This window comes from Ascaphus truei, chromosome 16 (assembly GCF_040206685.1).
Source record: "Ascaphus truei isolate aAscTru1 chromosome 16, aAscTru1.hap1, whole genome shotgun sequence".
Taxonomy (NCBI): domain Eukaryota; kingdom Metazoa; phylum Chordata; class Amphibia; order Anura; family Ascaphidae; genus Ascaphus; species Ascaphus truei.
The window spans coordinates 17,342,640-17,358,473 of record NC_134498.1 but is presented as its reverse complement, the minus strand read 5'-3'; the positions used below and the strand labels follow the sequence as shown (position 1 = coordinate 17,358,473).

Below are 15,834 nucleotides of genomic sequence, written 5' to 3'. Positions count from 1 at the left end.
CTGTACATCACGTGCACAAAACCCCAGGCACTTTGTGGTAACGATATTACGAGGTAGTGATTTGCAATACTACAGGGGTTCTCAACTGCGGTCCTCGAGACCCCCGACAGGTCAGGTTTTAAGGAAGCCCTGCTTCAGCTCAGTCTTCGACTAACACTGGGAATTTAACCAGTTCCCCCTGATTCAAACACGGTGTCAGCTCATTGTGACCTTGGGCAAGCCACTTTATCTCCCTGTGCCTCAGGTTCCAAAAACATAGAGTGCAAGCTCTACAGGGCAGGAACGGTGTCTGTAACATTCCTACGTGCTGCGTTCTGCGCGCTATACTGTCATTGTGATGCGTTTTGTGTCCCATTGGGAGAAAAGTGCAATATATTTATATATAACAAAAAATATTATTATATTTGTCTGATTTTTATTTATTTATTTTTATTACAAGATTTACTCTACCACAGTCACTTATGTCCTAAGTGGAGCCATAATGTTATAATGTCCTCACTGTTCTTCCAATAAAGATTCATCTAATGCTGCCACCAGGTATAGTAGCTTTATTTGTTGGCGTTCAGAGGTGCCATACCTTTAATTGTAATACATTCACTGCCGTGCCCGACACCAGCTTCCTCTGCTGGGAGTGATTAATGGTGTGACACCTCAAGCCTCTCTTTTTCCAGACTCACTCATGCGGATACAGAGAATGTTCAGCTCATTCTCCATGAGATTCCCACAACTTGGAAATCACAGTGTGCGCCTTTGGCAAACTCACAATGTTGTATGGCGGGGAAATGAATGCAGCTAGTAAGCCCATCGAGGCCCCTCGGAGACCTTTGCTTCCTCATTGACGTGCTTCATATTCCATTTTAGTGCCTACGCACTCAATATAAATAAGGTTTAAGGACAAAGCAATTGTAAAGATGGGATTTCTTTAGTACAACTGAAATCTTTGCTAAAAGAAGAATCACAGTATGTCTTCTGTTGATCTGTAAGAGCTATTTATGTAGAATGATGAATTATACATAAAATAAGTATGTCCTAAAACTGTATACTTCCATGCCCATCAAGCATCAGACATGCAGAGGGCGTTCCACTTATTCTCCGCATCAAAGGTGTCAAAATTCAATGTAATTCCTACGCTTTGAAGTCAGAACAATTCTATTAAAATGTCTATTTTTTTGGTATAGAAACTTGAAAATCTGCATTACAATAGAGGAAAAAAAGATTGGCATCAGAAAGCCCTCTATATAATTCAGATATCAAAAACAGAAGCAGTTTTTTATATAATAATACACATATTTTAGAGGTCACTCGAGATGCTATATAAATCAAATATTAAACTAAAACGCTTTCTCTGATACAGAACAACAACTTGGCCTTTTCTTAGGAAATCACTCATAGAAGTCTATTCATTAAACTATGATAGGCATTATTGAATGCTGATAGGCCTTTCAGGTGAATAGCTATTAATGATCGACAAAGCCTATAGCATTTTACAAAATAGATCCTTTGGAATGGAATAGTATATTCCATTTTACGGAGGGACCTCTGTCTTCTTGTGGCCTTCACAACCTACAGAATGTTTCAACAAAGTGAGATGTCATCCTTCAATGGGTGAAATTAGTGTGATTTTGGGGTTCTGAATAAAAAACCTTTATGAAAACGTTCTGATGTCTATCAGAGAGGCTATTATTTTTTATGAACCATAATATTGCCACCAGCTTCTTAGGAGGCAGCATTATTGCCAGCTAAAAGTAGCAAGTTAAATCACATTGTTAATGGGGAAATAGTTTTGTATGCACCAAGCAGCTCTTTTCCTTTTTTATTTAATTTTATTTATAAAAATGGTTTTTCCAGGAAGTAATACATTGAGAGTTACCTCTGGTTTTCAAGTATGTCCTGGGCACAGAGTTATAATAATACGTGGTTACGTTAAAAGAACAGGGTTGTACAGTCAATTATAGGACAGATAGGCGTTGGAAAAATTGGGTACAGGGGATAAAGGGCTGGTGAGTTTCAGATTGAAATAGAGAAGTTTTAACATCACCAGAAATCAGCGAACTGCAGAAAACAGATCACACCCTTTAGCTGCCCTTCGGCTGTGTAAAAGGTTGCCCGCCTTTGGGGCGACGCACATGTACACTGAAGGGGTTCAGATTGAATGCAGCTGCAAATTCAAAGTTCTTTGACCTCTTGGCTCATTAACATTCCAGTGGGTGGGGTTGACATTCCACAAAGTATAGTGAGTCCTCGCTTATCCAACACAATGCATCACGCAAACCCCTGTCGGATTGTAGATTGTCGGAAAACAGGACCAATGTTATCCGGTGGCGATTTCCGTCGGATAAGCGAAATTTGCTGCGTGACAGGAAAAAAGCTATTTTGGATTTACCCATCATATACTGTGCTGCCTGCAACATTCCCCCAGTCTAATGAAAGAGAAACTACAAAGCGTGTACAGTATAGTGAGCACTTTCTGGTTTTGCCATGTACATTGGGGGGAAAACGGACAGCCATTTGGGGCTGATATTAAAGACATTGGAGACAAATTCACTACATGGTGTATTAGCTGTAAGGAACCAGAGTCCCACTCGGTAATTTCCAGGTCATGTGATCACTCCTGCGCGATCACATGACTGCAACCAGCCCCCGGATGCTGGAAAATGGAAGTGGGAGGTTTTCTTCAGTGTTAATTGAGCTGACCACCCAATTGGAATGGTCAGCTCCATCACACCTTATAAATCTAACCGGTGCCTATGATGTGCCTTGTACATCATAAGGGCAATTGGTTTGCCATGATCTGTACTGTACTAGGTAAATTATTAGGACACTGTAAATAAAGGTTAAAGCTCATTAGCTTAATGAACTAAGATATACTATGGCTTATTGTTGCACATTACAAACATATTGCTCTTAGTGTAGCTAGCTAGTACAAAGATAACTAGCTAGTACAAAGAATATATTACACTAGTTGTAAAACAACATCAGTATTAATGAAGGTAATGACTATTTAATTTTATTATTATCACTATGTTCAATTGGGAAGCCACAAACCCATAATGCTGTCACAACGACAAGCATAATTTCCTTGAAAACAACACAAACAATTACATGTATATGATGCTGATCATCAGAAACCATGTCATCAAGGCTTCATCTCTTCTTGCAGTTTGTGATGAAAAATATGTTCTATCTTGAGAGCTCGACTGCAGAAAGTAAGAATGAACCAGAGCTCCAATATAAGGAGCTTTCCGGAATGCAAGTTACTTTCAAGCAGAAAACAATGCAGTATGTTTCACCTCTAGTGCAAGCAACACTGAGCATGGAAGCAGCCATTTGTCAATATCATATACAGCAGTAGGAAGCCACTGGCTCCACTCTCAGCTATAGCACGTTATTCGAGATGCTTAAATTGATCTGCTAGCTACTGGTTCAGGACCCCTGTAATGTTCTCTTCAGGGAAGGGATACATTGTGATTCAATTGTTTCACTCTGCACAGAAACCAGTAAGCTTTCAAAACAATTAGCCAAGCATTAAAAGGCATGGTGCAAGGTGACCTGGCCCTTTTTATACTGCCGTTTTTGACAAATTCTGGGCAAATTATGTGGAAATTCAGAATGTGAAGTTTACGAAATAGACGTACTGTAATCAGTTTGGCAGCAAATGTGAAGACGTACACACATCCAGTACAGTGCTGTGTGCACTACCAGCGTTATAGAACAAGAATCTTGATGATTAGGTGTTGGTCACGTTTATCTCATTGAAAGCCCCCATACATAACAGGAGGTAATATATGAAACACAGCTTTAATTTAAAATATTTTCCTGGGACTGGCCCTGAAAGTGCCTTCCAAGAGTGAATGTGCATGTACGTTACAGGGGTCTGCAAACGCTCTACCCACAAACAGTCATCTCTCGGCAGTTATTTTCAGTGAATCTCATTCAATAGGAATATTGACACCAGTAAGCACATTACAGACTTTTAAGAAGCCTCAATACTTGAAATAAGATTTGAAAGCCAAATATCACTCATTAAAGTCCTCCGGCTCCAACCTTATCAGTTGTGTGTTTAAAATCTAATGGGTGGTCCATGGAGTGGGATCCACAGAAAGCCCCCATAATTTGCACTCTTAGTCACATGGATGTATACTTGGATCATGTAATACGTCCTAAGACCCAATATCTTGATGAACCGCTACCAGTATTAGTAAAATAATATTATAGATATGCAGTCACTGTAACAGGTAAGTGAATATCTATAAACACAAGTACATAAGTGAACGACACATAAACAGTGCTAAATTAAAGGTCCTTTTCTTCCAAGTGGGAGATCATACATTCCAGTATATAAAGATGTGCTAAAACATAGCTAAAAATCAGGGCCGCTAACAGGGGGGGTCTGCTCCTTTCATTTGTCCTGGGCCTCATGATTTCTGTTCGTAGCCCTGCTAAAAATACAGCAGGAAGGGGGCTGATAAATACCCTATTATCATGGGTATAATTGTATAATTTATTCCCACAGTCACGTGACGCAAGACATTTAAGTGCATAGAAGATACCGGCACCCCATAACACCACCCCACCCCCCCCCCCCCCGCAAGGCCTAAAAACCCACTAAGTGCCAAATACCACCTTCACCCACCCCACTACCTACAATAAAGATGGCACTGGTAATTAACTCCTTCATTGCCTTCGCGGTTAGCCGCTAAGGTAATGAAGTTGCCAGTAAATGCATTTTTATTGCATGGGATTCCTGCCGGGGGCCTCCAGTGCTGATATTAATGGGTATCAGCTCCGGAGACCCCAGCATCAATCCAATGCAGGAAAAAAGCATTTTTCCTTCTAAGTCCTCTCCTGCCGCCTTCTCTGCAGCTTCTCCCCAGCCTCACGCCAACTTTTCCTGGCGTGAGGATTTTGGGAGAATCTCGCCATTCTAGGGCCGTGATTAATTTCGATAAGCTAATAGAGGTTACTAGAATTGCATGAGCTTCAGAACCTGCCGATAAGGGGCTTATCGCCGGTCAGTCAAAGATTTTTTTTTGACGGCTAAAAAATTGGGCGATTTATGCCTTTATTGCCCACTTATCGAGGCTTACAGAATAGCAGTAGGCATTTTGACCGATAAGTGCTCGATAAGTGGCTTGTCGAGGTTTATAGAATAGGCCCCATAGTCTGTTGATAATACGCTCTACTGATATTGAAGTGGGCACTATTCCCTAAACACTTGACTACCAGAGTGAAGGACCCGAGTGCATACAATTGGGGCTTGTTCGGGACTTTGAATCTCTCCATCTGTGAGGGTCGATTGTCCTTATTGTTCGTTGAATATAATAACCCCAATTACACAGGTTCCTTATTAGGATTACACTGTAAAGCCTGAAGAAACAACAAGAAGTTAAATAGTTCCTGACCATCTGGCCCATGTAAGTGTGTAGTTACACCAGTCATATTGCATTAGAACACAGCAAAACGATAAATACAAAGCATATAAATAAATAAAAAATAAATATATATATATATTTATAAGAAAATGTACCTTTTTTCCTGAGCATGTATTCTTTCTTTAGCTGCGAGGCGAAAGCACTGGGTTACAGCTATTTTCCCAGCCACGTGAAGGCCCAAACAGAATCGTTAACATTTTATCTACTCAAAATGTTCCCATGCACAATTTAAACAACAAGCCCATTCAAATTGAAGCCATCTAAAAGGGAATTCTAACAAGTATATCTTCCATCAGATCCATGCAGAATATAATTAACACTTAAAACACAACAGGGGTTCCTGCTTTCCAACTTGTGAACAAAACAAAACTTTGGCAGTACTATATCCCATAGTGGAAGTTCTTTTATCCCCTAGCAAGTTTCCAGCAAGGGACAAAACACTCCTTCCAATCCTGTTAATAGAGTGTGTGTTTTTTTAGACGTCTAACACTGCTCACGCTATCCTGTGTGAAACATAAAACTGAGATGCTGCGCTGTTAATTTCATGCTGTGTAAATATTTAACTAGGAGCGACGGCTAATGCGCTTGACCTAAAAACTTTGCAAAAGGATATGCTAATTTTCTCCACAAACTTGTCATTCGGATTGTCCGTTTTCGGGAAGGACTTGATATCGCCCTCCAGACGCTTTATCTGATGCTCCATTGCGTCAAGACTGCTTTTCAGATTCTGCGCTGAAACTAGTGACGGCAACAAAAAAAAACACAAAGAAGAACATAGCGTAAGTAAACTTATTTTCTAATGTATTCATTCCACTATAAACTTTTAAAGCAACAGAAAATTCAGACACGCAAATACAATACACGGCAAATATTTGTAATTGTCAATGTTTTGGGAAATTGTAATGTAGATATTGCAACAGAAGCGCTCATCTCTATTAAAGTCTAAGAAATGAAACTGAAGCTACAAATATCCAAATAATTCTCTCTTTTTTTTTTTAAATAGTGCAATTTAATTAGATTACATAATTCTTAATAAATACTTTTAACCCATTAGCTGTTTCGCTGCAATAGGCGTGCAATGCATTGCAAAGTAACGTGGTTAAAGTTGTAGTTTTTCGTACCATTTGAAAAGCCCACACAATGTAAAGGGAAATATATGCCAAAGTGACATTTCAGGCCATTTTCTCCTCCAAAATCCCACTGACGTGAGCAGGAATTGGGTGGGTGTCTCTTATTTTTGTTGCGTCTCTCTCGTCTCTGAAACCTCCGTCTAAAGAACATAGTTAGAGACCTCTGCGCTCCTGAGCTGCCTGAGAAATATGCGGAGTTACTGTATGCAAAGCATATTTAATGACCCACATCCAACATTTCCTAAAAGGATTTCCATTGAGTTGACAAGTCTAGGGCCATGATTATACCTAAAAACGCCGGCAGCGTCACACAGCGCGAAGCCGCGCGGCGCATAAAAAAGATACAAAAAAAAATTCATGTACATATAACCACTCACGTGCGCGCCGTGTGGAGCAGCAGGGCGGCAGACGCCTGAAGAGATTTTCAAAATTGTTTCTGGCAGGCAATGGCCGCGTCACGTGAGCGGTTCAGCCAATGAGGACAAACCGCTCACGGCCACGACTCCACCACGCCTCCTTGTCTCCTCTCCTGTCTCTTCTCACTGCCTCCTCTCCTTAATCAAGATAATGCTCGGCGGCAGCGTAAGGGTGATGCCACCGGAGCGTGCTGCTGCTCAGCGGCATCTGGTATAATCGTAGTCTAAGGCAACTTGTGGGGTACTGGTGTCAGGCCCAACAGGATTAGAACCCACAACCTTTGTTATTCTACAGATGCAGCCACCAGTATCCGATGCCTTGGAAAATCTGGGGCAATCTCCCAGTTAACTGCAACATTTTTGTGAGATTTTTGCAGCCAGACTAATGGCCCATCGGATTAACACAGTGGGGGTCCCTCAAGGTCCCATTCAAACTGAATGGAACAGCAATCCTAATGGGAAGTGTGGGATGGGATTCATCATCAACTTTGTGAATCTCTATTAAAGTCGCAGAATTTTGGTAAGATCCACGGCACAGATTCAAACCAGCGCAGTGCTGCATCTTTTTCACCGGACATTGGTTTGGGTGAAGTATATACCAGCTTTTATATGATGCATGTACTTATTTTCAATTTAATTTGTATTTATGGAGTGCATATGGGTGAAAAAGTCAACATAAAACCTCCACTGTTGGCATATAGCCAATAAAGAATATAACTTGTGGGCACATTCACATGTCTTAGACAGGTCTGCAACCCTGCCTTTCAACCATTATCACCTATGTGGAAATGTGAGAGTTTGTAGCACAACTAAAAGTGTGTGTGGATACTTAGTGGTCCCTATTGGTGTATAGGGATGGAAAAACAAGGAGTATTAGTATGTGTGAGAGACAGCTGTGTGTGCATACATATAGCACAGTGTGTACAGACATGGTCTTTAGCGCTCATGGGACGAGAGTTCACTAGTGTCAGTAATAACTCATAAAATTTCGATCTCTGTTTAGGCCACTGCTAAGTGACCCGAACAGTTGCATAAATTTGTATTCATGCAACCGTCTCTCTTTCGGGGTTTTAAGATTACCTTTGAGTATGGCAACTCTCACATTTCCCCACCCACCCACACCATTTATATCCACTCCCACTCCACACACACCTTGTGTAAAGCACTGTATATACTGTGGGCTCCCCATTCATTTTTATTCACACTGATACACATACACACTCTTTCTTCACTTGCTTTCATTAACCTTTTGACACCACTAGCCATAAATCTCATCCACACCGGGGGAAGGAACAGCACAGATAACATTCCAAGAGACACTGTTTTTAAGTATACCTTTTGCTTCATTCATTGTAACATCGCCGGAAGAAGAGATCAGTGTATCTCGAAAGCTCGCACAAATAAAAGCATTTCGTTAGCCACAGAACGGTATCATCTATTTATTTTTTGATTATATATATATTATATATATATATATATATATATATATATATATATATATATATATATATATATGTGTGTGTGTGTGTGTGTGTATGTGTATATGTGTGTGTATATGTATATATTCTGTACTTACACAGTGAGAATATACATACTTCCATTAAACAGTTTAGAAGCATTTATATAATCTCTTATATACTGTGTTTTCATTACCTTGGCTTAACCATTTCACTGCCAGCGTGTCTAACAGGACATTGTGTCGCAATGTGTCTCTTGCCCATCTGGCATCAAAAGAGTTACAAGTGCGTTTGAGTGTGAAATAGAGCACTTGAGCAACTGCTATTAAATTAGCCGGGGTAAATGGTCCGCAAACGCCGGCCACTCAGGAGATCCTGGGCCACTGAGCCATGGCGAGTTAAACAGGCCAGTTTTGAAACCAACACTGTAAGGCACAGACCTGATGCTGCCAGGCTATAGCTGTTTGCTGCCAGGCTATACTTGTTTGCTGCCAGGCTATAGTTGTTTGCTGCCAGGCTATAGTTGTTTGCTGCCAGGCTATAGCTGTTTGCTGCCAGGCTATAGCTGTTTGCTGCCAGGCTATAGCTGTTTGCTGCCAGGATATAGTTGTTTGCTGCCAGGCTATAGTTGTTTGCTGCCAGGCTATAGTTGTTTGCTGCCAGGCTATAGTTGTTTGCTGCCAGGCTATAGCTGTTTGCTGCCAGGCTATAGCTGTTTGCTGCCAGGCTATAGTTGTTTGCTGCCAGGCTATAGTTGTTTGCTGCCAGGCTATAGCTGTTTGCTGCCAGGCTATAGCTGTTTGCTGCCAGGCTATAGTTGTTGGCTGTCGACAATGGCAGATTAATGCTGCGCAGGGTCCATCAGATAGCACAGACCCCTTGTAGTACAGGCATACCCCGCATTAACGTACACAATGGGACCGGAGCATGTATGTAACACTGTGTTACATACATGCTCCGGTCCCATTGTGTACGTTAATGCGGGGTATGCCTGTGTTACTTACATGCTCCGGTCCCATTGTGTACGTTAATGCGGGGTATGCCTGTGTTACATACATGCTCCGGTCCCATTGTGTACGTTAATGCGGGGTATGCCTGTGTTACATACATGCTCCGGTCCCATTGCGTACGTTAATGCGGGGTATGCCTGTGTTACATACATGCTCCGGTCCCATTGCGTACGTTAATGCGGGGTATGCCTGTGTTACATACATGCTCCGGTCCCATTGTGTACGTTAATGCGGGGTATGCCTGTGTTACATACATGCTCCGGTCCCATTGCGTACGTTAATGCGGGGTATGCCTGTGTTACATACATGCTCCGGTCCCATTGTGTACGTTAATGCGGGGTATGCCTGTAGTCATTTCCAGCACAGGTTCATTTCAGTTGTGGGGAAATTGCTTGTTGGGCAATCACAGAAAAGTACCAAACAGACCAACTACAAAAGGAGTGGTCAACTCCAGTCCACATGGGCTAACAACAGGTCCCGTTTTAAGGATATCCCTGCTTCAGCACAGGTGGCTCAATCAGCGGCTCAGTCTTCGAATGCTAGTTTTCGTGTTGCAGCTGCATGATCGGCACTATCGCACTTTCATGAAAAACACCTGTGCTTAAGCATGCGCTGATTGAGCCACCTGTGCTGAAGCAGGGATATCCTTGAAACCTGACCTGTTGGTGGCCCTTGTGGACTGGAGCTTGCCACCCCGGATCTACAATTATGATGCCAGGGCAGGCGCTTATCCGCCCCCCTGCATTTTGGGTTAAAGTGAACACTTTCTTTCAGCCTCTTCTCATTTCTCTGAATTACTGCTCATAAAAATGCTACCCTTCAGAAAATAAGTGAGAATGTGTAGCCTATTATACGGAATCATCACGTTGAATGTGGAAATGTCACAGTGTTACCAGGCCATTAGTTCAAATAAATCTATTTCTATTTAAATGTATTGATAAAAGACCTAATATTTCATTCTTTTAAATCCAATTTACAGATTAAAGCGAGAGTATGTTTCAAGGCAAGCTACCTTAATAATGTATTTGCTTGATACTATAAATGTGCTAATGATAGTCTGCTCAAAGGGAGAATCAAATGTTTTTATTTTATTTAAATATACTGATTCTTATGAACAATATTAATAAACATGTCATTATTAATTCACAGACATCTTATTGGAAACACGTCAAGGCCGCTACAATGCAACTGTAATATTAAAATAGCTGTAACATTTACATCTCCATCCCACCCCCAAATCCCTTTTATATCTTGTTTTTTTCCTTTTGCATGTATGTATGTATGTATGTATATATATATATATATATATATATATATATATATATATATATATATATATATGTCTTTATATATATATAGCACCATTAATGTATATAGCGCGTCACAGTAGTAATACACGTGACAATCACATAAATAACAAATAATACAAATAACAGATCATGGGAATAAGCGCTTCAGACCTAAATATAACATTGTTGAAGAGGAGTCCCTGCTCCGAAGAGCTTACAATCTAATTAGTGGGGAGAAAGTACAGAGACAGTGGGAGGGCATTCAGGTAAGTGCGTCTGCAGGGGGCCAAGCATTATGTATGGTGTATAGCCGCGGTGCTACTCATATGCTTCTTTAAGCAAGTGTGTCTTAAGGTGGTGATGGAAACCAGGTGATACATTTTTGGAAAGGAATTTCTAGCCTCAAACAGGCACAAGCAGAATGTGAGTGCAGTTTTGAGTTCCATTAAGAGAAAGGCGCCATATAAATAAAGTTATTATTAAAGTTATTATGTTATTGTATGGAATAATACAATGTCTCGTTTCTACTTTAATCAACGTTTTCTCGTGTAACGGTCACAAAGCAATTTTTTGGTTAAAGCATTTTTAGATCATTGTTTCATCACAGTATCCGTGATTAAGATTGGTGAATGGTAACTAAAGTGCATGTTAAGGACATTTTGAATGAAAGAACACTTTAAATACTTGGTTCCATTAGACATTTTGCCACTCAATATCCATGGATTATTCTTTTGATTTGCAACAATTTCAATCAGTCTAAAGCGTGAGCGATCTTGGCATTAGCAGTTGGATGTCAATGTCACAATAATTCACATTTCTTATAAATGACTTAGCCAAAATGATGATCCAATTCTTTAACTCCCTCTCTCCCAGTTGCTGAATGCTTAGCACATTTCTCACTGTCCCTTTCATCCATGTATTGCCCTATCCTTTCATTTACCTTTCCCTCTGCCCTCATCTCTCTACCTTATCTGCCTTAAATTGTGATCTTGGGTTTTACCTCTCTGCTAAACTCCTGGAATATGTTATCATTTATAAGGCTGCTTTGGAATAGAATCCACCTACCTATGGAAGTGAATGTATTAAATGTTGTGTGTATTTAATGTGCTGTTTTTGAATACAATACCATGTACTACAAATGATACAATGCTGTATTGCAACGTAGGCCCTGTTCAAGGTGTCAACTAAGTGTGGTGAAACCTATCCCATGCTTCATTTTGCATAGCCAGTATAACCAACCCCACACTGAGGAGACCCATTAAGGTCGAAACGGCTGTCTGTGGGCGGGTTTACTGGCTAAGCATCTTAACCCAGGCTGTGCTCAAAGCTGTGACCATGCAGCAAGCATAAGCTTACAGGGGACCATATTATATGGTTTTGAAGCAAAAGGTGGCATTATTTGCTCATTTGCATGTCATTACCCAGAATCCCTAGCTGCAGTGGAAGCACTGTATGCTAAGAGATAATAGGGAAAGGCAGGGTTGCTATATGCTTTACTATGAAGGGGTTTTGTCACTTTTTTTACTCACCATAACTTAACTAAGTGTGATTGAGATCGATATAGATAGATTATATACAGTATATATACAGCAAATGGAAATATTACTGTATGCTCATTTGCATCTCTTAGACAGGTCTGCAACCCCGCCTCCACTGCAGCAGTGATATATATATATACACGTATTAGTGGGCAGGGGTTCTGCAAAAAGTCACAATACATTTGACTGGATTTTACGGAGTCGCAACATTTGGAAAGAGCTTCACAGTTCTTTGTAAGGTTGAAAAAAGCATTACGCTCGTGTGTCCATGGGTCATCCAAGGAACATTCTAATGTCTCAACCAAGGAACATTCTAATGTCTCAACCAAGGAACATTCTAATGTCTCAACCAAGGAACATTCTAATGTCTCAACCAAGGAACATTCTAATGTCTCAACCAAGGAACATTCTAATGTCTTAACCAATGAACATTCTAATGTCTCAACCAATGAACATGCTAATGTCTCAACCAATGAACATTCTAATGTCTTAACCAATGAACATTCTAATGTCTTAAGCAATGAACATTCTAATGTCTTAAGCAATGAACATTCTAATGTCTCAACCAATGAACATTCTAATGTCTCAACCAAGGAACATTCTAATGTCTTAACCAATGAACATTCTAATGTCTCAACCAATGAACATTCTAATGTCTCAACCAAGGAACATTCTAATGTCTCAACCAAGGAACATTCTAATGTCTCAACCAAGGAACATTCTAATGTCTCACCAATGAACATTCTAATGTCTTAACCAATGAACATTCTAATGTCTTAAGCAATGAACATTCTAATGTCTCAACCAAGGAACATTCTAATGTCTCACCAATGAACATTTTAATGTCTTAACCAATGAACATTCTAATGTCTCAACCAAGGAACATTCTAATGTCTTAACCAATAAACATTCTAATGTCTCACCAATGAACATTCTAATGTCTTAACCAAGGAACATTCTAATGTCTTAACCAAGGAACATTCTAATGTCTTAACCAATGAACATTCTAATGTCTTAACCAATGAACATTCTAATGTCTCACCAATGAACATTCTAATGTCTCACCAATGAACATTCTAATGTCTTAACCAAGGAACATTCTAATGTCTTAACCAAGGAACATTCTAATTTCTTAACCAATGAAAATTCTAATGTCTTAACCAATGAACATTCTAATGTCTCACCAATGAACATTCTAATGTCTCACCAATGAACATTCTAATGTCTCAACCAAGGAACATTCTAATGTCTTAAGCAATGAACATTCTAATGTCTCAACCAAGGAACATTCTAATGTCTCAACCAAGGAACATTCTAATGTCTCAACCAATGAACATTCTAATGTCTTAACCAATGAACATTCTAATGTCTCACCAATGAACATTCTAATGTCTCAACCAAGAAACATTCTAATGTCTTAAGCAATGAACATTCTAATGTCTCAACCAAGGAACATTCTAATGTCTCAACCAAGGAACATTCTAATGTCTCAACCAAGGAACATTATAATGTCTCACCAATGAACATTCTAATGTCTCAACCAATGAACATTCTAATGTCTTAACCAATGAACATTCTAATGTTTCAACCAATGAACATTCTAATGTCTCAACCAAGGAACATTCTAATGTCTCAACCAAGGAACATTCTAATGTCTCAACCAAGGAACATTCTAATGTCTCAACCAAGGAACATTCTAATGTCTTAACCAATGAACATTCTAATGTCTCAACCAATGAACATTCTAATGTCTCAACCAAGGAACATTCTAATGTCTTAACCAATAAACATTCTAATGTCTCACCAATGAACATTCTAATGTCTCAACCAAGGAACATTCTAATGTCTTAAGCAATGAACATTCTAATGTCTCAACCAAGGAACATTCTAATGTCTCAACCAATGAACATTCTAATGTCTTAACCAATGAACATTCTAATGTCTCACCAATGAACATTCTAATGTCTCAACCAAGGAACATTCTAATGTCTTAAGCAATGAACATTCTAATGTCTCAACCAAGGAACATTCTAATGTCTCAACCAAGGAACATTCTAATGTCTCACCAATGAACATTCTAATGTCTCAACCAATGAACATTCTAATGTCTTAACCAATGAACATTCTAATGTTTCAACCAATGAACATTCTAATGTCTCAACCAAGGAACATTCTAATGTCTCAACCAAGGAACATTCTAATGTTTCAACCAATGCACCGGAGAAATACTGTAGCAAACCCTTCAGTCCCAGTGGAAGAGGAGTCTGTGATACATAGCAATCATATATTGGAGACCAAAATGTTGCAACAAGACCAAAGGCTAAACAAAAAAACTCTTCTGGCCAGGGATTTCCGGTCGGTGAAGTGTTAAACTCAATCATTGGAAGATGGTCTCCCAATCACCAGTGGTGCATACACTTCAATGGAGTCTCGCACTCCTGAGAATTATTATTCATATCATTATTATTAATGCTATTCTACTAAAATGTCATTATGGAAGCAGATCCTCCAAAATGTTATTCATTATTTATTTATTAGTCATTCGGATCATTGGACCCTGAGAGCTGCGGATCTGTGTTGCCTTTTTTTTTTTTTACAATGTAAATCAGCGACGCTACAGAGAAATAATAAGAGCAAATTAATATTGCATGAGTTAACTGTGAGCATGGGTAGAATCTAAATATGCCTGGAAGAAAATAAAAAACGTGGTCGTAAATCAATAGCTTTCCATTATGGCAGAGAAGATGCAGATATTATGCAACAAATGTATACATGAATGCCGGCCGCAGTATTAGAAAATGCCATGTGATGTAGTACTAAAGTGTCCACGGTACTCTGGAAAGGTCAAATAATCTATCTGCCTGATCAGTAAGATGAAAGGAGACAACGAATTGATGGTTAACTCAACCACACTCAGAAAACACGGTTCTAGAGAATTTACCACATTAATTGGCCCGCAGCAATGCATCAACTTCCATTCGAGTAAATAGACATTACTGTGTTATTCTATTTCTCACAAAATAAGTTATGATGAGTAACAAAGAAAGCAGCAAAAACCTCACCGTATAGTGTAAAGCAAATAAAAATACTACGTGTGAGCACATTCACGTCTCAGACAGGTCTGCAACCTGCCTTTCCCCATTTTCTCTTGGCATACAGTGCTTCATCTGCAGCAAGGGATTCTGGGTAATGATATACAAATGCGCACTCGCACCTAACTGAATAGGCGAGACGATCTTGTACTGCTCACGCTCACGTGGATAGGATAGTCATAGAAAGCTAAAGTCACTTTAGAGATGTACAGCCCGATTCACATAGTTCACACGTCTAATTAATGCATTCACTTAGAATTAAGGGTGTACTTGTAGCAATGAAATTTGATTGGAAAGGAATACGTTCAAAGCCTACACGACGCAAAATGACTTTTTTTGTTACTCATTTCTCTTCATACGTTTCCACTTATAATGTATTTGATTTGGTAGCTCACAAAAGATTATTTTTTAGTACTGTATATATATATACCATTTAAATCTGTATGCCAAAGCACGTGCCATTTCTGGGC

The 15,834-nt window shown here is 39.6% G+C and overlaps 1 protein-coding gene across 6 annotated transcripts in view; it reads right to left on the bottom strand.

The window, feature by feature from the left end:
* DIAPH2 (diaphanous related formin 2) overlaps positions 1-15,834 on the bottom strand; it is a 1,317,111-nt gene that overhangs the window by 351,956 nt on the left and 949,321 nt on the right. For all 6 annotated transcript variants that reach the window (XM_075572809.1, XM_075572806.1, XM_075572807.1 and 3 more), the window contains one exon: positions 6,047-6,170. In XM_075572809.1, coding sequence (XP_075428924.1) covers positions 6,047-6,170 — 124 coding nt within the window. The remainder of the gene's footprint in view (positions 1-6,046; positions 6,171-15,834) is intronic.